The 25,710-nt window shown below is 39.0% G+C and overlaps 1 protein-coding gene across 2 annotated transcripts in view; it reads left to right on the top strand.

Annotated features, from left to right (window-relative positions):
- The window catches only part of ESCO2 (establishment of sister chromatid cohesion N-acetyltransferase 2), a 188,122-nt gene extending 163,953 nt beyond the window's left edge, over positions 1-24,169 (top strand). For both annotated transcript variants that reach the window (XM_055577796.1, XM_055577795.1), the window contains 8 exons: positions 1,474-1,567; positions 4,595-4,652; positions 8,269-8,395; positions 9,533-9,664; positions 10,726-10,815; positions 11,509-11,652; positions 19,684-19,859; positions 22,915-24,169. In XM_055577796.1, coding sequence (XP_055433771.1) covers positions 1,474-1,567; positions 4,595-4,652; positions 8,269-8,395; positions 9,533-9,664; positions 10,726-10,815; positions 11,509-11,652; positions 19,684-19,859; positions 22,915-23,047 — 954 coding nt within the window. In that variant the 3' untranslated portion in view covers positions 23,048-24,169. The remainder of the gene's footprint in view (positions 1-1,473; positions 1,568-4,594; positions 4,653-8,268; positions 8,396-9,532; positions 9,665-10,725; positions 10,816-11,508; positions 11,653-19,683; positions 19,860-22,914) is intronic.
- The last annotated feature ends 1,541 nt before the right edge of the window (positions 24,170-25,710 follow it).

Below are 25,710 nucleotides of genomic sequence, written 5' to 3'. Positions count from 1 at the left end.
AAACAGTATAAAGAATTAGTAGAATTGCTCTTAGGCTTAGGCAAGCAAGAACATGTTCCATTTAGCAATATACTTGGCAATACTTGATAGACAGGAAAAAACATTGACAGTGGGAACTGCAAACTTAAATGTTTACAAAGTAAAATTAGCTGCAAAACTGGTCTGATCTAGATATGTTTCCATACATTGATTTAGTGGAAGGAAATGAAGACCTGTCAAGTGGTAGCCTGATACTTTGTTCCCTGAGATTACTGCCATATGGGAACAAAATTTTGTTTACAGTCTGGAGGACTGCTTTTATGAAGCCATATACTATCATAATTATAAAAAATTTTGAGGCAGAGTAGAAAAATAGGATTTTCCTCCCTTTTTTGGCTTAATGAAGCCTACCATCATTTTTTTGGTAATATGGGTTTATGGTATTACGGTTTTGGTATTATGGAGGTAGCTCTTTAAGTTCCTTCGTGACTGTGGTTCAGAGAAACTTTTATTTGATAGTTAGTGTCTTTAGGGGCTTCCCAGGTGGCACTAGCAGTAAAGAACCTGGCTGCTAGTGCAGGAGACATAAGAGACATGGATTTAATCCCTGGGTTGAGAAGATCCCCTGGAGGATGGCATGGCAACCCACTCCAGTATTCCTGCCTGGAGAATCCCAAGGACAGAGGAGCCTGGCAGGCTACAGTCCATGGGGTTGCAAAGAGTCCAACAGGACTGAGTAACCAAGCACAGCACAGCTAAGGGTAAATCCTGTTTTCATTACAGCGTGATAACCTTTTCCCAATTCTGTGGAGCCTTGAGAAATGGCAAACTGATGGCCTGTCTCCCGTTCTTCTGAGATAGTTATGATTTTGAATAGGAGTTCTTTAATCAAAAGTTTTTTCCTTTTCCCCCAAGCTGTATGTTCTCTTAAGTCTCATCAAATAAGTAGTGTTTACTGAAATTTGTAACAAGTTTTTCTCCTTTGTTTTTCCCACCTCCCTGCTACTATCCAAAAAGTGGGAGTTAGAAGCCTCTCCAACTACTCCAGGATGTTTTTCTCTCCTTTGCTCCCTGTTTTTAAAGCTTGTGACAAAGGGTTGGTTCTTTTCAGTTTGGCGGCTCCTAGGGAAATTTTTGCCATTTTTACTGATTTTTCTGTTGTTCAATTTATTTTTGTAGACAGGTTGTTCTATGATTTTCATTCTGTCATCTTTATCAGGAAATAATACATTTTTGACAGGATGACAAATTATAAACTGAAATATGCACACTCTATATAAATGTAATACTTTACTTTAAAAGTATTACATTTAGTAAATATAGAGGAAATTTTCCTTAAAACAGACTGAAAATTGAGGATTTAAAGTCATTATGAAATGTAATTCATGATGAAAATACATATTTTGTTTTAGAAATGGATCTCTTGGGATTCATTGGCTAAATGTGTGATGATTAAGAATTATAGGTTTCTTTAATTTTACTCATTATTTTCAGGATGCATCAGATGGAGTCATTTCTTCAAGGGAATGTAAAACTGATGAAAATAAAAGTTGTCCTTCAGAGGAGTCTTTCAGTGAGAACAAAGCAGGTAAGTAAGAGAACTTTTCTTCTCAAAATGAGTTTTTTTCATGTAATAATGCTTCATTACATGTGTCAATATGAAATTATATAAATACTATTTTGGCTTTTTAAAATATTCAGTATCCGTGACTTTGTGTTGCTCTTGGTAACACTGTTTTCAATGATAAGCAGTGCAGTGCATTTTGAGGAGGAGACAAGGAGAATCTATGGGAGAACTTAAGACAAAATACTCTGATTAATTGGTCTGTGAGATATGGCCCAGTTACTTAAGCTATCTAGAGCTGGGTGTTCTCATCATACCTATGCTTTTACCCCAAATGATAGGAATGAGTGAAAAATATATATATCTGTGATCAAAGCCCAATTGTAAGCAGAATTCACTAAGCCATAAGAGGGCACTGGATTTGGCATCAGGAGTTTTGGGTTTTGTCTGGATCTGCCAGTGATTAAGTGTGATCTAGGGAAGAAATCTCTCAAGTAAGAGGTTGGACCCAGGGAATGAACTCAGGCCATGGGAATGAAAGCACTGAATCGTAACCACTGGACCACCAGGGAACTCCCACTTCTTTTCTTTTTTTAGATAAGCTTTTTATTTTGTAGTAATTTTAGATTTACAGAGAAGTTGTACCTGTCTTACCCCATTTACCCTATTGTTGTTGTTCAGTCACTAAGTCAGGTCCAACTCTTTTGGGACCCCATGGAGTGCAACACTCCAGGCTTCCCTTTCCTTCACTGTCTCCTGGAGTTTGCTCAAACTCATGTCCATTGAGTCAGTGATGCCATTCAACCATCTCATCCTCTGTCTCCCCTTCTCCTGTCCTCAGTCTTTCCCAGCATCAGGGTCTTATTTTCCAGTGAGTCTGTTCTTTGCATCAGGTGGCCAAAGTATTGGAGCTTCAGCATCAGTCCTTCCAATGAATATTCAGGGTTGATTTACTTTAGGATTGACTGGCTTGATCCCTTTGCAATCATAGGGACTCTCAAGAGTCTTCGAAAGCATCAATTCTTTAGTGCTCAGCCTTCTTTATGGTCCAGCTCTCACATTCATACATGACTACTGGAAAAACAATATTTTTAACCAAACAGACCTTTGTTGGCAAAGTGATGTCTCTGCTTTTTAATTCACTGTCTAGTTTAGTCATAGCTTTCCTTCCAAGGAGCAAGTGTCTTTTAATTTCATGGCTGCAGTCATCATCTGTCGTGATTTTGGAGCCCAATAAAATAACATATGTCACTGCTTCCACTATTTCCTCTTTTTATTTATCTGATGGGACCAGATGCTGTGATCTTAGTTTTTTAATGTTGAGTGTTAAGCCAGCTTTTTCACTCTCCCTTTGACCCTCATCAAGAGGCTCGTTTGTTCTTCTATACTTTCTGCCGTTGGAGTGGTATTATCTGCATATCTGAGGTTGTTGATATTTCTTCTGGCAGTCTTGATTCCAGCTTGTGATTCATCCAGCCCAGCATTTTACATGATGTACTCTGCACAGAAGTTAAATAAGTAGTGTGACAGTACACAGCCTTGTCATACTCCTTTCCCAATTTTGAACAAGTCCTTTGTTCCATGTCCTGTTCTAACTGTTGGTTGCTTCTTGACCTGTAGGTTTCTCAGAGACAGGTAAGGTGGTGTTACCATCTTGTACGACTATTATACTTTTGTCAAAACTAAGAAACTAATCACTGGTATATTATTAAATAAGCTCTAGGCTATATCTGGAATTGACTGATTTTTTTCATTAACATCTCCTTTTTGTTGTAGGACCCAACCTAGGGATCACATTGTATTTAGTTGCCAGGTCTCCATAGTCTCCTCTTGTCTGTGACATTTTCTCAGTCTTTTCTTTGTTTTCATGACCTTGACATTCTTGAGGAGTACTGGCCAGTTATATTATAGGATGTTCCTGTACCTGGGTTTGTCTGATGTTTTTCTCATCGTTAGACCAGGGTTGTAGGTTTGGAGGAAGAATGCCACTGAGGTGAATGCCATTCTCACCACTTTGGGTGCGATGTCCACATGACATTATAGATGATGTTAACTTAACCTCTGTCACTTGGTTGGTCAGGTTTGCCCAATTTCTCCACTGTAAAAGTTACCCTTTTTCCTTTGCCAAACTCTGTTCTTTGGAAGGAAGTCGTTAAGTCTAGCCTACCCTTTCAGGGAGGGATGGGGATTAAGCTTCATCTCCTGGAGGGGGAAATTTTCACATATATTATTTGGAATACTTCTGTTAGAAGAGTTATCTCTTCTCTCCCATTTATTTACTCAATTTGTAAGTAAATAAATAGACTCCTGAATATTCACCAGTATGCACTCATGAATATTTTATATTTGGGGTTAAAATCTAATACTACATGATTTATTCTGTCATTCATATTGTTCCAGCTTTGACCATTGGGTCAGTTCTCTTTGACATGTCCCCTTCTTTTGCTTTTTGAGCACTTCCTTATTACTTTCTGGCACTACAAAAGGCTATAGGCTCCTCTTGCATTTTCCCTAACCTAGTCCTAGACTCAGCCATTTCTCCAAGGAACCATGGTCCCTTCTGTTGGGGAATATTATTTGGAAACCAGGTTCTGGACTTGATGTGCTTATTGCTCCTGGAGTACTTTTGGTGATGTACATAAAAACTTATTATCAAACCCAGGTTCATGTGGAATTTTCTTCTAGAAGTTTTATAGTTTTACATTTAGATCTGTGATCCATTTTGAGTTAATTTTTAGGTGAGTTTTGTCATTTTTTTGTATATGGATGTCAAATTGTTCCAGCATAATTTGATGGCTATCTTTTTGCCATTGAATTAACTTATGCTTCTTGGTTAAACATCAGTTGACTATACGTGCATAGGTGGTGGGTGTTTGGGGCTCTATTTTGTTACATTGATCTGTTTGTCAATACCATACTGTCTTAATTACTGTTAGTCTTAAAATCAAGTATTGTGAGTATTTTTGTTTTATTAATCTTGAAAATCTTATGCTTTAAAGCTTTAAGTTTATTCTGGGATACAAATTATTGTTCACTTTTTTCCCTTACCAGTTTCTCCTGAGTCCATTGTCTATCCCATCTTCACTATGTCTTCAGTCAACACAAAAAGGTAAGGGTTGCTCTTATTTTAATGTTCAAGGTTTAATTATGAGTCCATTGGGTCTCTCTTTTTTTCATATACTATTTAATTTGGAGAGCATTTTTCTCTTCCCCATTGAAATATTTAGAATAGGAGATGAAATCAGACCCTCTCATAGAAACTTCATAAGAACTTGAAGAATTAAGAGAAGGAAAAGACCTTTATGGGCTGGAATAACAGTAATTTCTTCAATTTTTGTATAATACCTGACCCATAATAATTTACATTCACTATTTCACTTATCCCCACAACAACCCAGAAGCTTGATATCATTATTACCATTTGCAGCGGAGAAAACCTTGTAATTCAGCCACAGTTGCACAGCTCTTAGATGACAAAGCCAGGACTAGAATCCATGATTAATCAAAGCCCATTAGGCTGTATTGCCTCCTTTGTGTGATAACATACTGATAATAGTTCATGTTTAATGGGCACTTGGCATCTCATGGTGTGGACACCATTATTACCCGATTTTACAGATGAGGAGACTGGCCAGAGGAATAAGTAACTTGCAGCAACTCAATGCTGTTATAATTTCCAGCTGAAGCTACACACTATCCTGCTCAAAACTAAAACTGGAACTGGGGGAGGCATGGGTGCTTATGAGTATATGCAAAAAAGCTCTGAGAACGAAGTTTCTTACAGTTTGAACACCTCGCTAGGCAGTATTAAGTCACTTCAGTCATGTCCGACTCTTTGAGACCATATGGGCTATAGCCCACCAGGCTCCTCTGTCCATGGGATTCTCCAGGCAAGAGTCCTGGAGTGGGTTGCCATTTCCTTCTCTAGGGAGCTGCTCAGTAAGCAGCTTTGTTTCTTTTTTCCCTATTTGATGATAAACATCTGAAGATAATGAGCAGGGAACTTCCTAGTAAAGTTTTCCTGCTCTTAGGGCATCTCACCATAAATTGTCTTGGAGATTGGTCGGCTGGGTAGCTTTTCCCCTTCAGAGACCATATTCCTAATTTCTTTCACCTTTCCCTTTTCTCATCTGTCTTCTATTTATTGAGGATCAAAACCTATCACTATCAGCTAACAGTGTGTAAACTAACCTAGCACAGGGAGATATTAGGAGACTTGGTTGAATCATTTGAAATTAGCTCATTAGGTAGGACCCAAAAAGTCAGATATCATCAGTTTCCTGTGGCTTACTCTGACTTTTACTTTAGGTAGATCACAGATTGTCTGGGTTTGTACTCTTACAGTTGGCGAACATTTATACAATACCGTGTGATGTTGAACTACACTGAATTTTAGAGATGTGAAGATAAGTACAACATGGCTCTGCTGTCAAGGAAGTCATGGTTAGAAGAGGACAGACATTTAAACAAATGTGTATAATAAAGTGTTAACATTGCTAGGCTAGAAGTAAAAATGCCTGCAAGGATGGGAAGTGCTGAGTTACTTAGCAAAGGTTGTATAAGGCATAGAGGAGTCAGTGACCTAGACAAGTGTTTTTTATATTGTTGGCATTATTAGTATTGATAGTTTGTCACATCAATAAAAATTTAAGGGCATCACATCTAGCATTTTTTCTTAATGGAATAATACATCTCTCACATAGTAAGTGTATTTAATGAATCTTTTTTCCCAGTTATGTATGTGTATCTGCATTGGTCATGATGTGAAATATATTTCTCACCATAGGTTTGTCAAGTCATTATAAAAGCTATTTTCTAGTCAGATGATAAGAGGACAGATTGGGTTAGCATAAAGCATTACATAGGGTATTTTTCCAGTTTTTTTTTTATTAATGTGAGTTTCTGTTTGAACTTCTTGCTTTGGGTACTTGTTCCCCCACCCCCACCCCCTTGCCTCTACTCTAGAGATTTCTATTTCTTTGATCCTTGGGAGAAAGTCATTTCATTGTAAGGCAAGGGTTATAAACTTAGTGCCTACGGAGACTGCAGCCAACTGGAGAAGCACACCCCATCTAAAAGAGCCTGTGCCAGTGGCTCCAGCTCTTAGATTCCTTGATGAACAGGCCTAATGATCGTCCAGTGTCTCTTGCAATATTGGAAATACACATTTTTAAGTGAAATCTCTAGATTTTAAAATATTCGTAGCTAATCCAAACTCTACGTGAGCCAATCAAAATATCTGGTAGCTGGATTTGGCCTATAGGCTCCAGTTTGCAACCTCTATAAGCCAGCCCCAGCATTGTCTCCTAAAGGGAAAAGATTGCCTCAACATCTATCCAGCTAAATTGTTTTCTGTCTAAGAATTTGAGACTAGTAGGGTGCAGAGAAGGCAATGGCACCCCATTCCAGTACTCTTGCCTGGAGAATCCCATGGACAGAGGAGCCTGGTAGGCTACAGTCCATGGGGTTGCGAAGAGTCGGACACGACTGACCGACTTCCCTTTCACTTTTCAGTTTTCACTTTCATGCATTGGAGAAGGAAATGGCAACCCACTCCAGTGTTCTTGCCTGGAGAATCCCAGGGATGGGGAAGCCTGGTGGGCTGCCGTCTATGGGGGTCGCATAGAGTCGGACATGACTGAAGCGACCTAGTAGCAGCAGCAGCAGGGTGCTGCTTTAGGTGTGTAGTAGCTCACTCACTCCGGAGAAGGCAATGGCACCCCACTCCAGTACTCTTGCCTGGAAAATCCCATGGACGGAGGAGCCTGGTAGGCTGCAGTCCATGGAGTCGCTAAGAGTCGGACACGACTGAGCAACTTTACTTTCACTTTTCACTGTCATGCATTGGAGAAGGAAATGGCAACCCACTCCAGTGTTCTTGCTTGGAGAATCCCAGGGACGGGGGAGCCTGGTGGGCTGCCGTCTATGGGGTCGCACAGAGTCGGACACGACTGAAGCGACTTAGCAGCAGCAGCGGCAGCTCACTCACTTCCCCATGCCCCAGTAAAAAGTTGTTGGATTGTAATATGCTGGTTGCTGGTGACTGACTTCCTGTGGGTCTGTGAGATCCAGTATAGTGTCTACTTATTTGCTGTGGCATTCCATGAATTTCTTTATGCCTGCATGGGTAAATATTGTCTAAAGATTTAAAAAGCAAGAAAAGATTAATTTTTAAAGGTGACATCAACTTATGAAGAAATCCTATGTATATGCATCTGATTTGTTGTTGTTGTTCAGTCACTAAGTCATGTCTGATGCTTTGTGACCCCATGAACTGTAGCCCCCAGGCTCCTCTGTCCATGGGATTTCCCAGGTAATACTGGAGTGGGTTGCCATTTCCTTCTTCAGAGGATCTTCCTGACCCAGGGATCAAACCTGCATCTCCTGCTTAGCAGGTGGATTCTTTACCTGTGAGCCACCTAGGAAACCCATATGCATCTGATGCTATAGATGAAATCCTTTGAACTTGGAGTTAGAAGACAGGAATTTGAGTCTTTCCATCATTCTTCCCTAGTTACTTTACCTTGAGTTGACTACCGATCCTGTCTGAGTGGGCCTCAGGCTTCTCATTGTTTCTAGCCCTATTACTTCAAGTTATTACTGATAGAAAGCACTAAAAATTGCAAAGTCCTCTGCAAATGTTATATACATATGTTTTCTTTTCATTATAATTTATCAAACGTGTTAAAATTATTAAATAACACTTACCACCTTTCTATTTCAAGATCTCTAGTTGAAGAACAGTCTTCTGTGGGATCCACCACATCTACTAACTTCTTAAAACAAGTCAACATACAGAAGAGTACTAATACCAGAGATTCAAACAAAGAAACAAAAGACCAGCTCATCATTGTGAGTAAATTTAAAACAAAGCTCCTCCTGTACGTGAGTCTCACGTATAGAACCTGAAGTCTGACGTGTGGTCTTAGCCTAGTTACCAGGAGTTACAGATGTTCTGAGTTTGTAAATGCTACCTTTGCTGTTGTGGCAGCATTTAAAGCTAGTCAAGGATATTTTTGAACAGATAGTGTTGGGGAGTGCTGGCAGTTTAGTAGAATGTTGATGAATGAGTTGTCTCGGAATCAAAAAGACCTAACAAGAAGAGCTACACTGCATTAGATAAGGGTTTGGCATATGATACCTGTGGGCCAAATTTGGACCATGGCCTTTGAGCTAATAGCATTTATATTCTTAAAAGGTTGGGAAGAAAAGGAGAAGAATATATGTGGCCTGCAAAGCCTAAAATGTTTACTATCTGGACCTTGGCAGAAAATTTGCAAACACCTATATAGATAGTTCAAAATTTGGTGTTTTCAGTAGCCTTAAGCAATGCCTTGAGACAGAATAGGAATTAATAAGCCTTGACACTGAATATCCCTGAATTCTCTATATTCATTAATGTATCAATGCTTTTCTTGAACTTTTACTATGTATTGTACTTAATTTTTATCAACTCTTGGGGAAAATAATTTTAATATTTATTTTTTAATTTTATTAATATGTTAATTTAATTTATGTAATATTTAATTAAAATTAATTTTTCCTAACCATTTAAGGAAAAAATGCTATCTAATGAATATATAAGTCCTGAAATTTTGCCCTGCTTCTTTGAAATAAGGCTTTTTTAGGCCTCTCATATAAGAGCTTAGTAAGGATGTTCCATTTTTCATCTTAGCTATAATATTTATGATTTCATCTTATTCCTTCTTAGAACTATGGGTCCAGCTAAAGAATCTTGGTGTGTTTTTTTTCTGCCGTCCATTCAAAGAGGCAGTTTCACTTTTATCACGATGGCATGTTAGGCTCTTCTCATTCTATTTTGCTGATGGGTAGAGAGAAAGAGTAACCAGACTTTCATTTATGTTTCACCTATACCAGCAAAAAAGAAAAATAAGGACAAATTTGAATGAATGGACAAATTTACATGAACTAAATGTAGAGCTATCTGTGATGTGTTTAGATGGGCTATTTTCCCTCTTCCAATTGTAGGATGCAGGTCAGAAACATTTCGGAGCCACCATGTGTAAGTCCTGTGGCATGATCTACGCTGCTTCCAACCCCGAGGATGAACTGCAGCATGTTCAGCATCACCACCGATTTGTGGAGGGAATCAAATATACAGTAAGTATAAAAAAAAAAGGTTGTTTCCATTTGTTCTAAAAGTGAAAATGCTTTAAAAGAGACATTCCTTTTGCCTAAATATAGAAAGATTTACATATCCAGAAATATTTTATCATCTGTAATTTTGTTGTGTGTTTAATATTTGAGACTGATGGTATTTTAGTTTTAATAGATGTGCCATTTCAAACTTCATGTGCTAATATAAGAGAAGTTACTGCTCTTGGTTGAATGAACACCCTGCATCCTTACCTCTAGCTTTTGGAGCAGAGCTGAGCAGTCACGGTAGAAAACTCAAAGACTTGAGGAGTTTCCCCTTTTCTCACTCCAGTTTCTTCTTTCTAGATAACCTTAGAAAAACGGCTTTCTTTGACTCCTCCAGGGTATTTCTTTGCTCTTCATGAAGCACCTTCATGAAATACCTTCCTACTCCATATACAGCATGTTGTTGGCCTTATCTTTATGATTGTACCTGCTACTCAAATGCATCCCCGTTTTTCATGTTTTTATTGCTGTAATTCATGCCTTCATATTTTTAGCCTGATTTATTAAAATTCTTCTTATCCTGCCCCTCCCCCACTTTCACACTGCTAATTCATGGGTTTTTTTCTCTGTATTCCTACAAGGGGCTCTTATTTGACTTCGTCTTGTTTTATAATGGGCTTCCCTTGTGGCTTAGCTGGTAAAGAATCTGCCTGCAATGCGGGAGACCTGGGTTTGATCCCTGGATTGGGAAGATCCCCTGGAGAAAGGAAAGGCTACCCACTCCAGTAGTCTGGCCCAGAGAATTCCATGGACTATGGGTTCTCAGAGTCGGACATGACTGAGCAACTTTCACTTTCTTTTATAATAGATTATTTATGTGTCTCCCAACAATATGTCAGCCCCTTGAAGACAGGAGCTTTGTTTCAGTCATCTTTTATTTCCCTTACCACATTCACGTAGTTGAATTTTATCTTTTTTATATCATTCATTTGTTCATCTTTTTTGTCTTCTCCAGACCACATTATTTAATTTTTTTTCCACTTTAGATCAAAATGTGATTTTATTCCCCCCTTTGGCAGGGCTGGAAAAAAGAACGTGTTGTAGCAGAGTTTTGGGATGGGAAAATTGTGTTGGTCCTGCCACGTGACCCGAGTTATGCTATCAGAAAGGTATGAAACGTTAGTTTTTCTTTTTAAATTGAAGTATAGTTGCTTTACAATATTAGTTTTTCAGTCTTTGTTTTCCTTCTATTCTCCCCATTCTCCACCAAAAAATCGACCTATATTGAAGTATTATATAAAACACCTTTGCTTATAGATAATCCCTGTACATTGGTACAGGTATTAGGATGACTTTCAAAGTAGTTCATACAAAATTAAACTTACAATTACAAAACAAGTAAAGGTGTGTCAAAAAGAGATTAAAGAAAACAGATTAAGAGTCCATATTGTATTGCTTGCCTACATCTTCCATTTGTGAAAAATAAACTTTATAAGGTTGAGAAATTAACAGCTCCAGGGTCTAATTCTTAGGTTGGTATTGCCTTCGTTTCTCGGGCTGGATGTTTCGCCCCAGTAGACAAGGGATAAAGCTGAAACAGAATCTTCCTACTCCCTGTTCCACTCAAGGGTACTGAAAGTGATGTTTAAAATAGTTTCTTAAAACCCTGTTTCCCAAGTGGCAGAAACATGCCTCAGTAGTGGAATAATTTGGGGGTTGTGAAAATTTAAGAAATAGAGACTAAAGAGGTTAAACTGATAAGCATACTTTTGTGTGTAAATATATATATATATATATATATATATATATTCTGTTATATTTTTAAAAACAAATTTATCTCTTTCGGTTTTTGACATCATTAGGTTGAAGATGTCCAGGAACTTGTTGATAATGAATTGGGCTTCCAGCAAGTTGTTCCCAAATATCCAAACAAAACCAAAACCTTGCTCTTTATCTCTGATGAAAAGAAAGTAGTTGGGTGTTTAATTGCAGAGCCCATCAAACAGGTATGGTATGCTGTCTTATAAATTACTGGAGTAACTTTTGAGCAAAATGAAGTAGTCGGGAGAAGTCTCAAGCATTTAAGAAGGCTACCATTAATGATCTTTTTCCTTCTAAAATATCCTTGACCATCTAGATAATTGAAGTCATTTATTTCTATTATGTCTGATATTTTGGCTTATAAAATAAGCAGGATTAGTCAGTCTTAAGTTCATATAAGTCTTTTATATACTTGGACTATAAAGTATAGTATTTTAAGCAAGCTCAGTTGTTGAACATGTGGCTTACTACAGGTTAATATATTTGGCAAAATGGTTGTTCAGTTCAATCGCTCAGTCATGTCCAACTTTTTGTGACCCCTTGGACTGGCTTCCCTGTCTATCACCAACTCCCAGAGCTTGCTCAAACTCATGTCCCTTGAGTCAATGATGCCATATAACCATCTCATCTTCTGTCATCCCTTTCTCCTGCCTTCAGTCTTTATCAGCATGAGGGTCTTTTCCAGTGAGTCAGTTCTTGCCATCAGGTGGCCAAAGTATTGGAGTTTCAGCTTCAACATCAGTCCTTCCAATGAATATTCAGGACTGATTTCCTTTAGGATTAAATGGTTTGATCTCCTTGTAGTCTAAGGGACTTTCAAGAGTCTTCTCCAACACCGCAGTTCAAAAGCATCAATTCTTCGGCACTCAGCTTTCTTCTATACAGTCCAACTCTCACATCCATACATGACTACTGGAAAAACCATAGCTTTGGACTATGATGGACCTTTGTTGGCAAAGTAATGTCTCTGCTTTTTAATATGGTGTCTAGGTTGGCCATAACTTTTCTTCCAAAGAGCATGCATCTTTTAATTTCATGGCTGCAGTCATCATCTGCAGTGATTTTTGGAGCCCCCCAAAATAAAAGTCTGACACTGTTTCCATTGTTTCCCCATCTATTTGCCATGAAGTGATGGGACCGGTTGCCATGATCTTAGTTTTCTTAATGTTGAGTTTTAACCCAGGTTTTTCACTCTCCTCTTTTACTTTCATCAAGAGGCTCTTTAGTTCTTCCCTGCCTTCTGCCATAGGGTGGTTTCATCTCCATATCTGAGATTATTGATATTTCTCCCGGCAATCTTGATTCCCGCTTGTGCTTCATCTAGCCCGGCATTTCGCATGATGTACTCTGCATAGAAGTTAAATAAGCAGGGTGACAATATACAGCCTTGACATAACTCCTTTCCCAATTTGGAACCAGTCTCTTGTTCCAAGTCTGGTTCTAACAGTTGCATCTCGACCTGCATACAGATTTCTCAGGAACAGGTTAGGTGGTCTGGTATTCCCATCTCTTGAAGAATTTTTCACAATTTGTTGTGATCCATACAGTCAAAGGCTTTGGCATAGTCAATAAAGCAGAAGTAGATGTTTTTGTCAAACTCCATTGCTTTTTCTGTGATCCAATGGATGTTGGCAATTTGATCTCTGCTTCCTTTGCCTTTTCTAAATCCAGCTTAAACATCTGGAAAATAGTACATGGTTCATGTACTATTGAAGCCTGGCTTAAAGAATTTTGAGCATTACTTTGCTAGTGTGTGAGATGAGTGCAATTATATGGTAGTTTGAACATTCTTTGGCATTGCCTTTCTTTGGGATTGGAATGAAAACGGACCTTTTCCAGTCCTGTGGCCACTGCGGAGTTTTCCAAATTTGCTGGCATATTGAGTACAGCACTTTAACAGCATCATCTTTTAGGATTTGAAATAGCTCACCTGGGATTCTATCTCCACTAGCTTTGTTCGTAGTGAAGCTTCCTAAGGCCCACTTGAGACTTCGCATTCCAGGATGTCTGGCTCTAGGTGAGTGATCACACCATCGTGGTTATCTGGGGTCATGAGATCTTTTTTTAAAAGTTCTGTGTATTCTTGCCATCTCTTCTTAATATTTTCTGTTTCTGTTAGGTCCATACCATTTCTGTTCTCAATTGTGCCCATCTTTGCATGCAGTGTTCCCTTGATATCTCTAATTTTCTTGAAGAGCTCTCTAGTCTTTCCCATTCTATTGTTTTCCTCTCTTTCTTTACATTGATCACTGAGGAAGGCTTTATCTCTCCTTGCTGTTCTCTGCATTCAAATGGGTATATCTTTCCTTTTCTCCTTTGCCTTTAGCTTCTCTTCTTTTTTCAGCTATTTGTAAAGCCTCCTCAGACAACTGTTTTCTCTTTTAGCATTTCTTTTTCTTGGGGATGGTCTTGATCCCTGCCTCCTATACAGTGTCACAAACCTCCGTCCGTAGTTCTTCAGGCACTCTGTCTTTCAGACTTAATCCCTTGAATCTTATTTCTCACTTCCACTGTATAATCATAAGGGATTTGATTTAGGTCATACCTGAATGGTCTAGCGGTTTTCCCTACTTTTTTCAATTTAAGTCTGAATTTGGCAATAAGGAGCGCATGACCTGAGCCACAGTCAGCTCCTGGTCTTCTTTTTGCTGACTGTATAGAGCTCCATCTTTGGCTGCAAAGAATACAGTCAATCTGATTTCAGTGTTGGCCATCTGGTGACGTCCATGTGTAGAATCTTCTCTTGTGTTGTTGGAAGAGGGTGTTTGCTTTGACCAGTGCGTTGTCTTGGCAAGACTGTTAGCCTTTGCCCTGCTTCATTTTGTACTCCAAGGCCAAATTTTTGCCTGTTACTCTGGGTATCTCTTGACTTTCTACTTTTGCATTCCAGTCACCTGTGATGAAAAGGACACCTGTTTTGGGTGTTAGTTCTAGAAGGCCTTGTAGGTCTTCATAGAACTGTTCAGCTTCAGCTTCTTCAGCATTACTGGTTGGGGCATAGACTTTGATTATTGTGATATTGAATGGTTTGCTTCAGAAACGAATAGAGTTCATTCTGTTGTTTTTGAGATTGTACCCAAATACTGCATTTCAGACTCTCTTGTTGACTATGAGGGCTACTCCATTTTTTCTAAGAGTTTCTTGCCCATAGTAGTAGATATAATGGTCATCTGAATTAAATTCTCCCATTCCAGTCCATTTTAGTTCACTGATTCCTAAAATGTTGATGTTCACTCTTGCCATCTCCTGTTTGACCACTTCCAATTTACCTTGATTCATGGACCTAACATTCCAGGTTCCTATGCAGTATTGCTCTTTACAGCATCGAACCCTGCTTCCATCACCGGTCCCATTCACAACTGGGTGTTGGTTTTGCTTTGGCTCCATCCCTTCATTCTTTCTGGAATTATTTCTCCACTGATCTGCAGTAGCATATTGGGCACCTGCCGACCTAGGGAGATCAGTATCATATCTTTCAGTATCATATCTTTTTGCCTTTTAATACTGTTCATGGGGTTCTCAAGGCAAGAATACTGAAGTGGTTTGCCATTCCCTTTTCCAGTGGACCACGTTTTGTCAGGACCCTCCCATTATGAACTGTCCATCTTGGGTGGCCCTATACAGCATAGCTCATAGTTTCATTGAGTTAGACAAGGCTGTGGTCCATGTGATCAGTTTGATTAGTTTTCTGTGATTATGGTTTTCATTGTGGGTGCCTGCTCTCTGATGGATAAGGATAAGAGACTTTTGGAAGCTTCCTGATGGGAGAAACTGACTGTGGGGCAAACTGGGTCTTGTTCTGATGGGTGGGGCCATGCTCAGTAAAGATGGCAAAGTAGAAGGACACACACTCATCTTTTCCACAAGAACTCCAAAATTACAACTCGCTGCTGAACAACCATCAACAGGAGAATGTTGGATCCCACCAAAAAAGGATACCCATGTCCAAGGGCAAAGGAAACGCCCCAGCGAGATGGTAGAAAGGGTGAAATCATGTTTAGAAGCAAACTCCATACTCACTGGAGACGCTCGGAAGGCTCAAACAAAACCTTGTGTGCACCAGGATCCAGAGACCCCACAGAGACTGAGCCAGACCTGCCCTTGGGTGTTTGAGTGTCTCCTGTGGAGGTACGGGTCAGCGGTGGCCTGCCGCAGGGGCAGGGGCTCTGCATGCAGCAGACCTAGGTCACACAGCCTGTGGCATAAGCCCTCTTGGAGGAGGTCGCCATTAACCCCACCATAGAGCCACTGAGCAGACGCCCCACAAACTGCAGAACAATTACACCAAAGAAATTCTCTCACTGTTAAGAAAGTTCTAGGATCCACAACAGATTGCCCAACCTGGGGATCTGGCAAAGGGAATGAGAAGCCCCAGGGATTTTGACTTTGGAGACCAGTGGGATTTGATTACAGAACTTAAAACAGGACTGGGCAAATAAACTTGTTTGCACAAAACCTTGTGCACACCAGGATCCAGGGGAAAGGAGCAGTGACCCCATAAGAGACTGACCCAGACTTGCATGTAAGTGTCCAGGAGTCTCTGCAGAGGCTGGATTGGTGGTGGTCTCCTGCAGAGTTGGAGGCACTGAGTACAGCAGTGCAGACAGGGGACCTTTTGAAGGCCTTAGCGGTTATCTTCCTTACCTCCACCATAGTTTGGCCTCAGGTCAAACAACAGGGAGGGAACACAGCCCCACCCATCAACAGGAAATTGGAAAGGTTGTTACTTGTCTGGTAATTAGAATCTACTTTGGATACTAATTAGCAGTGTTCTGGCAGACGAGTTAGCAAATAATAACCCATGGACTTAAGTGTGGCCTTCCTCTTTTTTGTAAATTTTTATTGCCCCAGAGCCATGCTCATTCCTCTTCCTATTATCTGTGGTTGCTTTTGTGCAACAGTGGCAGGGTTGAGTAGGTGCAACGGAGACCACATGGCCCAAAGAGCCTCAAGTATTTCCAGTTTGGTCCCAAACAGAAAATGTTTGCCAACCCTTGTTCTCAAATAGAGATAATAGTTTTTGCCCTTCAAGGAGCTTACTGAGTAGTCTTAAGCTAGAGAGAATTATAGCTCAAATGTGTTCTTTTAACCTGACTTTATAATATCCCACACTTATGTCCCTTTACTTTTAAAAATACTTACCTGTTTTAAGACATCTTGAAATGATGCTAGCATAAATTGGTCTTACTCATTTTGTGTGTGTGTAATAAAGTTTTATTAAAGTATAAAGAAGACAGAGAAAGCTTCTGACATAGGCATCAGAAGGGGGCAGAAAGAGTACCCCTCTGCTAGTCTTCAGCTGGATATTGTATAGCCACTGCTATATAACAGTGCCGCTAAGTCGCTTCAGTCGTGTCTGACTCTGTGCAACCCGATAGACGGCAGCCCACCAGACATAATAGACACTCAGCAGAAACTACTTCAAGTTTTCTTATTTTCCTGGGCTAGCCGTATGCACTTTTGTGATGCTGGGCAGGAGCAGAGAATGGCAGCTGTAGTCTACTAGGCGATCACAAGGGTAAACAAACAGTATACTTAACTGTTCTCTACATACAGCCATTTTGTTTTTCATTTTTAGTACAGTATCCAGTAAATTACATGAGATATTCAGCGGGTTTTTTTTTCCTTTTTTTTAATTATCAATTTTATATTTATTTATTTGGCTGTGCCAGCTCTTAGTGGTAGCATGATGGATCTTTAGTGCAGGATGTGAACTCTCAGTTGTAGCATCTGGAATCTAGTTCCCTGACCGGGGATCCAACCCGGGCCCCCTACATTGGGAGCTCAGAGTCTCAGACACTGGACCACCAGGGAAGTTCCAGCACTTTATTATAAATTAGGCTTTGTGTTTGATGATTTTGCAAACTGTAGTCTAATGTAAGCATTCATAGCATATTTAAGGTAAGCTAGGCTAAACTATGAGGTTTCGCAGGTTCAGTTCAGTTCAATTCAGTCACTCAGTCGTATCTGACTCTTTGCGACCCCATGCATCGCAGCACGCCAGGCCTCCCTGTCCATCACCAACTCCCGGAGTTCACTCAGACTCCCGTCCATTGAGTCAGTGATGCCATCCAGCCATCTCATCCTCTGTCGTCCCCTTCTCCTCCTGCCCCCAATCCCTCCCAGCATCAGAGTCTTTTCCAATGAGTCAACTCTTCTCATGAGGTGGCCAAAGTACTGGAGTTTCAGCTTTAGCACGATTCCTTCCAAAGAAATCCCAGGGCTGATCTCCTTCAGAATCGACTGGTTGGATCTTGCAGTCCAAGGCACTCTCAAGAGTCTTCTCCAACACCACAGTTCAAAAGCATCAATTCTTCGGCGCTCAGCTTTCTTCACAGTCCAACTCTCACATCCATACATGACCACAGGAAAAACCATAGCCTTGACTAGACGGACCTTTGTTGGCAAAGTAATGTCTCTGCTTTTGAACATGCTATCTAGGTTGGACATAACTTTCCTTCCAAGGAGTAAGCGTCTTTTAATTTCATGACTGCAGTCACCATCTGCAGTGATGTTGGAGCCCAAAAAAATAAAGTTCGCTGGTTAGGTGTATTAAATGCACTCCTTTTCAAGGTATAGTGTTTTCAGCTTATAACCTATGTTTATCAGGATGTAACTTTGTAAGTTGAGGAAGATCTGTATAGCCAACTGACTCCTACATGTACTCTTCGGTTCATTCTCATTTCAAAAGCAAAGTGTTCTTGATGGAAGTCCAAGTTTCACATACACCTAAGAACAGCTATAGTGGAAAACAGTGACAATAGCAAATGCTGGTGTGGGTGCAGGGAAAGGAGGTTTTTTCATTCATTGTTGGAGGGACTGTAAAATATTACAGCCACTCTGGGAACAGGTTGGCAGTTTCTTAAAAAATTAATTATACATTTACCATATGACTCAGCAATCATAGTCCTGGGCATTTATTCCAGAAATGAAAATTTATGTCTACACAAAAGCCCGTAGCTGAGTGTTTATAGCAGCTTTATTTGTAATAGCCAGTAGCTGGAAACAACCAAAGTGTCCTTCAGTAAGTGATTAATTAAACACGGTAGTATATCCATACAGTGGAATGTTACTTGGCAATAAAAAGGAACAAACTGTTGATATATGCAACAACTTGGACAGGTTATCAAGAGCATATTGCTGAGTGAAAAAGAGCCATTCTCAAAAGATCACATGCTGTATGAGTCCATTTATATGATATCCTCAAAATATCAGAATTTTAGACAGAACAGATTGTGGTTGCACAGCTTAGCAATGGTGGAGGGGAGAAAATGGGTGTGATTATAGAGAAGTAGCAAGAGGAAGAGCTTCATGATAATGCAGTAGCTTTATATTTTGATTGTAGTGATGGTTAAATCAATATTCAGATATGATGAATTATCACAGAACTGTCCTACCCACATTGTTCCCATGTTAACTTCTCAGTTTTGGTATTGTACTACAGTTATGGAAGATGTAACCATTGGGGGAGATAGGGTGAAGGATACACATCCTCTCTGTGCCATTTTTCAACTTCCTCTGAATCTACAATGATTTCAAAATAAGAATTAAAATACCAATTTCATAGTTTATATGCAAAAACCTTTAGTGTTATTAATTTTTTTAGGGTATCTTATATACACTTTAGGATGGAAAGAATGGGAGAAGCTTATGTGCTTTATTAAGAGTCTGAATTTTATCATTTTTTTAAATCAATAAAAGAAGGAAATTTCACATTGGTATAATACACTGCTGCTGCTGCTAAGTTGCTTCAGTCGTGTCTGACTCTGTGCGACCCCATAGACGGCAGCCCACCAGGCTCCCCCGTCCCTGGGATTCTCCAGACAAGAACACTGGAGTGGGTTGCCATGTCCTTCTCCAGTGCATTAAAGTGAAAAGTGAAAGTGAAGTCGCTCAGTCGTGTCCGACTCTTAGCGACCCCATGGACTGCGGCCTAACAGGCTCCTCCGTCCATCGGATTTTCCAGATAGGAGTACTGGAGTGGGGTGTCATTGCCTTCTCTGGTATAATACACTAGTATGTGGGAATATCTCAACACCACTATCATTTTTCTGCATTAAGTGAATATAATTGGGCAAGAATTCAAGAAATAGCAAAGAACTTAAACATTTTTGTGAAGGTGGAATAAGATTTATTTTAGATACTTAAGTTTTGTTTAAAAAGAAATGTGAACTCAGCTGTACCATTAGCTCTAATGCCTCTGTGCATCACTGCAGGCCTTCCGTGTCCTGTCTGAACCAACTGGCCCAGAAACCCCAAGCTCTAAAGAATGTCAGAGGGCTTGGCAATGTTCAGATGTACCAGAACCTGCAGTGTGTGGGATAAGTAGAATCTGGGTCTTCAGACTGAAAAGAAGAAAGCGCATTGCACGACGACTGGTAGACACGCTCAGGTAAGAAGTACAATTGGTCAGACCCAGGTTAGCTCTCCCAGAAGCTTTCCTCGCTTATGAGCCAAAGGAAATGATGTTGGTCTGTGTAAATACTACCAAAGTCAGGCTGAGGCAGTGCTGACACTGAAACAAAAAAAAAAATACTAGGTGTACTCAATTTTGCATACAGTATTCCAAGTGTGAAATATTCTAGACCAGTGCTTTTCAAACTACCTGTAGTCAAAGACTGGATTTTGTTATAGACCAACACATTAATAAGATAAAGTAAAGATAAATTGCTAGGAAATAGAAGGCAAACAAATGGAAAATACAAGTCCAACTTTTTGATTCAACAGATGTAAAATTAATTTAAATAAATATAATCTATAAAAACAAAAGAATTGTAGAAATTGTATGTTTATTGATGTGTGACTAGATGATTAATAGAGACTTACTGTAACACAAATGTAACTAAATGTAAAAGTGAATTAGCAAGACAACCCAGAGAATAGTTATTTACAAATCATTTATCTAATTAGTAAAAGTCCAGTATATCTAACATATATGAGAACTCTCACACACATACCTTAAAAGGGGAGCAGTGAGAAAAGTTGGTGTCTATGAAGATTTTTGTTTGTAGTTAATTGTGAAATAACCTCCACTTTCTTTATTTTTTATTGAGATACATAAATTTGGTATGGAGAGAGAGAGAGTGTGTGTGTGTGTTAGCTACTCAGTTTTGTCCGACTCTTAGCAACCCCATGGAGCCCGCCAGACTCCTCTGTCTGTGGGATTCTCCAGGCAAGAATACTGGAAGTGGGTTAGCCATTCCCTTCTCCAGGGGATCTTCCTGACCCAGGGATTGAACCCAGGTATCCTGCATTGTAGGAACACTCTTTACCATCTGAGCCACCATGGAAGGCCATGGAGAATACCAGTATTTAACTTGGTTCTACCAGGCAGTAGTCCGGTGCTTCTCAAATGTGAAAGTGCCTGTGACCAACTTGGGGATCTTGCTCAAATGCAGGTGTGATTCAGTAGATTGGGGTGGGCCTGAGATGCTGCATTTCTAACAAGCTCTTGGCTGATGCTGAACGTTGCTGGTATGTAGGTAATACTTTGAATACTAAGGCAATGGATTGTAAGCAGTGATGAAAATAAAGTTGCAAAGGAGAAATATAAAACAATCATTTGAGAACATATCTTCTCACACACTTGGGTTGGAGATACAGGTAACATAATTGGCAGCTCTCCTGTATGTGAGGAGCCTAATCTTCTCTCTCTACAGACAATGTATGTTTTAAATCCTCACAAGTGAACAGTATTATTCCTAATTGTTTTGCATCAGAAGCAGCTGAGGCTCAGATAGGATTATTAGTACAGATTACACTGATGGAGATAGTAAAAGGAGAGTTAGGACTCAAAGCCACAGATCTAATAATTTTTCTGTAGCTCATACCATCATTCATGAAGCAAAGAGAACTGCTTAATCAATATTTTGCTTTGGAGTCGAGTATATATAGCAATACACTTTTTATTCAATTATATAGTAAGTATACTTGAAGCGGATATCTTCTCATTGAATCCAATTCTTTTTTATTTTGAAGTAATTTCACATATGAAAGAATAGGAAGAATAGTAAAAAGAACACCCTCAGGATCTTTGTCCAGATTCTTTTTTATTTTCTTCCTGAATTATTTTAAAGTAAGTTACATATAATACACCTCTTTACCCCCTTAGTTTTTCAGTATGTTCAAGTATATTCTCTTATATAAGAACAGCTCAGTTACCAAATTTGGGATATTTAATATCTAATGTATAGTTCATCGGAGAAGCTAATGGCACCCCACTCCAGTACTCTTGCCTGGAAAATCCCATGGATGGAGGATCCTGGTGGGCTGCAGTCCATGGGGTCGCTAAGTCGGACACGACTGAGTGACTTCACTTTCACTTTTCACTTTCATGCATTGGAGAAGGAAATGGCAACCCACTCCAGTGTTCTTGCCTGGAGAATCCCAGAGACGGGGGAGCCTAGTGGGCTGCCGTCTATGGGGTTGCACCGAGTCGGACACGACTGAAGCGACTTGCAGCAGCAATATAGTTCATATTTCAGTTTTATTTGTCTCAAATGCCCTTCATAGCATTTTTTTTTCCTCTTCAGGATTACATATTGCTTTTAGTCATAATATCTCTTTAGTCTTCATCTTCCTTAACCTGTAAGTTACTTAGCCTTTCTTTGTCTTTTAGGACTTTGACGAATTTAAAGACTAAGGCCAGTTATTTCATAGAATATCCCTCAGTTTTGTTGAATTCTTTCAGCTATTTCACTTTATTGCTTTTAATCCCAGTTGAGCTGGATCAAGAATTGTAGTCAAAATGCAGTCAAAATGTAGTCAAAAGGCAAAATTAGGTTTTGCCTTCTTAAAGCTCTGAATGTGTGATGTAGTTAAAAAGAAGATAGTTATTGGTTAAAATTGTTGGTGTTATATTTTTTTTGTAATTATCTGTGGCTTTTAATTAGCAATACTATTTCATATCAGTAGCTTATTATTACCACGGATCACCTAGAGTGAACTGGATGGTTTGTATGGTTCTCTTTGCCTCTCAGCAGAACTTTTTATGGGCCTTAGTTTTCTCACCTGTGAAATGATACCATTAAACTTCCACCCCCTAAAATATAAGACATTGAGTCATTTTACCACTTAATAAAATAATTTTAACTAAGAATATTTAAAAAGATTGAGGGGCTTCCCAGGTGACTCAGTGGTTTAAAAAAAAAAAAAAAAACAAAACTCATTCCTGCCAATGCAGGAGACAAGAGTTCGATACCTGGGTCAGGAAGATCCCCGGATTAGGAAATGTGAACCCACTCCAGGACTGCCTGGGAAATCCCATGGACAGAGGAACATGGAGGGCTACAGTCCATGGGGTCGAAAAGAAGTTAGACACGACTTAGTGACTGAAAAACAACGAGATTGAAGTTTTTTTAACTACATTGCTTTAAAATATTGTGCTCATGTTTAATCAAAATTTAAAGTTGGTTCCATTGTTAAATTGTCTTTTCCTCTTTTTTTAGGAATTGCTTCATGTTTGGCTGTTTTCTCAGCACTAATGAAATAGCATTTTCTGACCCAACACCAGATGGCAAGTTATTTGCAACCAAGTACTGCAACACACCTAATTTCCTTGTATACAATTTTAATAATTGAAACCAATTTCAACTATAGAACAGTTACTGTGTGAATGAGTTCTGACAGCCTATTATCATAAAATACAAACTATTTAACAAATAGCAAGTATCTAGGGATACAAAGAAAGGAAAAATCTTTAATGTATACTGTCTAGCACTCTGAATCCTTAATTATGAAACTTTGTAGCTATAGCTGGAAAATTATTTCTCTTCTGTGTAAGATCATTGGGTTTTCACAGAAATTTGACCTGTTATTTATAAAGTAAACTTTGAGGCCAGAATTACTTCATGCCTGATCAGAAAGTTTAAAGATAGGCAAATTTCCATCCCCATTTTTTAAAAGTAACTCCTGATTTCATACACAAAATTCTCTTTTTATAGGTACTTGGCTGTAGCAACTCAGTTTGAGTATAGTTAAAGTATTCTTAATTCCCAATTTGTACCAGGGACAGATGTCCTTTTGTATAGAACAGAATTTATAGCTAAATATTTTTCATTTTAAAAATCATTATTCAGAAAGCACACTTCAGAAATAATTAAACTTTGTAATTGCACTATTGTCATTAATTTTTGGTGTTTGTGCTACTTTTCTTTAGTGAACTTATTACTGGTGATTGGTGTCTAACAAAATGGATACCCATTTGGATTAGATGATTCATATGGTTAGATTTTAAACCTAACAGATTTAAAATTTAACAGAACCAAGGTTAATAAATATGTCTAGGCTGATGGGCCACAGAACATGATGACTTTATGTAAATATACCTAAATATGGATACATTTTTCTAATATAATTCATGGATACTTTGAAAAACAGAATTATTCAGCTTTTTTTATTATAAAGTCATGTAGCTTCACTCTGGCAGTAAGACTCTAGGGAAGTAGTGTCCATGTCATAACTCTGTAGAATCTGTTCCTCTACATTCTTTTATTTGCCTTTAAGTTAATAGTTCTAAAATTTAAAAGTTTGGTTTCTAAAAAGACTGTGAAAGTGTTAAAATGTGTGTAAATTTTCCAAACATTTTAATGCTAGTTTCTGTACTGCTGTGTTTAAAAATTGTCTGAAATATTTTAAAACTTTATTAACATTATTTTGCTCGATGCCTTTATGATGAATCAATTAAAATTCTTTTCTGTATTATTTTTCTATTCTTATTCAGTTGAATGCACTGATTTTCAGTTTAGTTTGTGGTTTAAAAATAGTACATGCTCTTTATAAAAAAACTGTATCTACACAACAACCTGCACAGATACTTATAGCAGCTGCTGACCTAAAACAAATAGACTGCCACATAGCTTTCTAGCAAAAATGAGTTTATTCAAGATCAGCAAAGAATTACAGTTCAGGGTCTGCAGCCATATTGACCATGTTCAAGTCCTCAGCAAAAACATGGAGAGAACTCTTCAAAGAGAGAAAGGGGAAGTTGGGAGGGCAGTAGTAAACAGTCCTGCACTTAGCATTGGGTGAGCTGTGACCCTGTCTCATTGGCTGAGCTGTTGCTAGGAGAGAAAGTCCTCTTCTTGTTGGGCTCTGCTGTCTTAATAGGGCATGCATGAGAGCTCCCCCTTCTGATCTTGCAACTTTATTTAATAGTATTTTATTCTGATTAGAAATTTGTTTCCAAAATAAATTTTTATTTTTGTCACACAGAAGTATATGAAAAATTCTAAAATAACCTACACATTGATAATGTCATTCAGTCAGTTCAAGTACAGTTCAGTCGCTCAGTCGTGTCCAACTCTTTGCGACCCCATGAATCGCAGCACGCCAGGCCTCCCTGTCCATCACCAACTCCCGGAGTTCACTCAGACTCATGTCCATCAAGTCAGTAATGCCATCCAACCATCTCATCCTCCGTCGTCCCCTTCTCCTCCTGCCCCCAATCTCTCCCAGCATCAGAGAGTCTTTTCCAATGAGTCAACTCTTCGCATGAGGTGGCCAAAGTACTGGAGTTTCAACTTTAGCATCATTCCTTCCAAAGAAATCCCAGGGCTGATCTCCTTGCAGTCCAAGGGACTCTCAAGAGTCTTCTCCAATACCACAGTTCAAAAGCATCAATTCTTCGGTGCTCAGCTTTCTTCACAGTCCAACTCTCACATCCATACATGACCACCAGAAAAATCACAGCCTTGACTAGACGGACCTTTGTTGACTAATGTCTGATTTTCAATATGCTATCTAGGTTGGTTGTAACTTTTCTTCCAAAGAGTAAGCATCTTTTAATTTCATGGCTAGCCTTCCTGAAATAGATCCAACTTGGTCTTGATGAAGTTTTTCCTTTTCATATTATCAGTTTGGGTTTGTTTGGGATTTTTCCCGTTTATGAATGAGATTGGGTATGTATAGGATCTGCAGTGATGTTTGTCTTGACATGTCTTTTTTGCTCTCTAGATGAGACCTGATAAAGACCCAACTTTTGGCATTGTTGACCCTATTATGTTTGTTTTCTATTTTCTATGATAGGTTTTGTTTTAAAATTTCTGCTCATTTATTTGCTATTGGAAAGGAATCTTAGTTTTTCCTAGATTCTTAGCTCACCAATTTTTCAGCCTTTTCTCATGTAGCATTTGAGACTATAACATAAGCACAACTTCAGCAGCATGCTTTTTATATATAATTTTCCATTCACTTTCTTGACACTTTAATGATCTTTTAACAGAAGATAAGCCATTAATGATCTG

Source organism: Bubalus kerabau, chromosome 4 (genome assembly GCF_029407905.1).
Source record: "Bubalus kerabau isolate K-KA32 ecotype Philippines breed swamp buffalo chromosome 4, PCC_UOA_SB_1v2, whole genome shotgun sequence".
Classification (NCBI taxonomy): Eukaryota; Metazoa; Chordata; class Mammalia; order Artiodactyla; family Bovidae; genus Bubalus; species Bubalus kerabau.
This window is presented reverse-complemented; position numbering and strand designations above follow the sequence as displayed.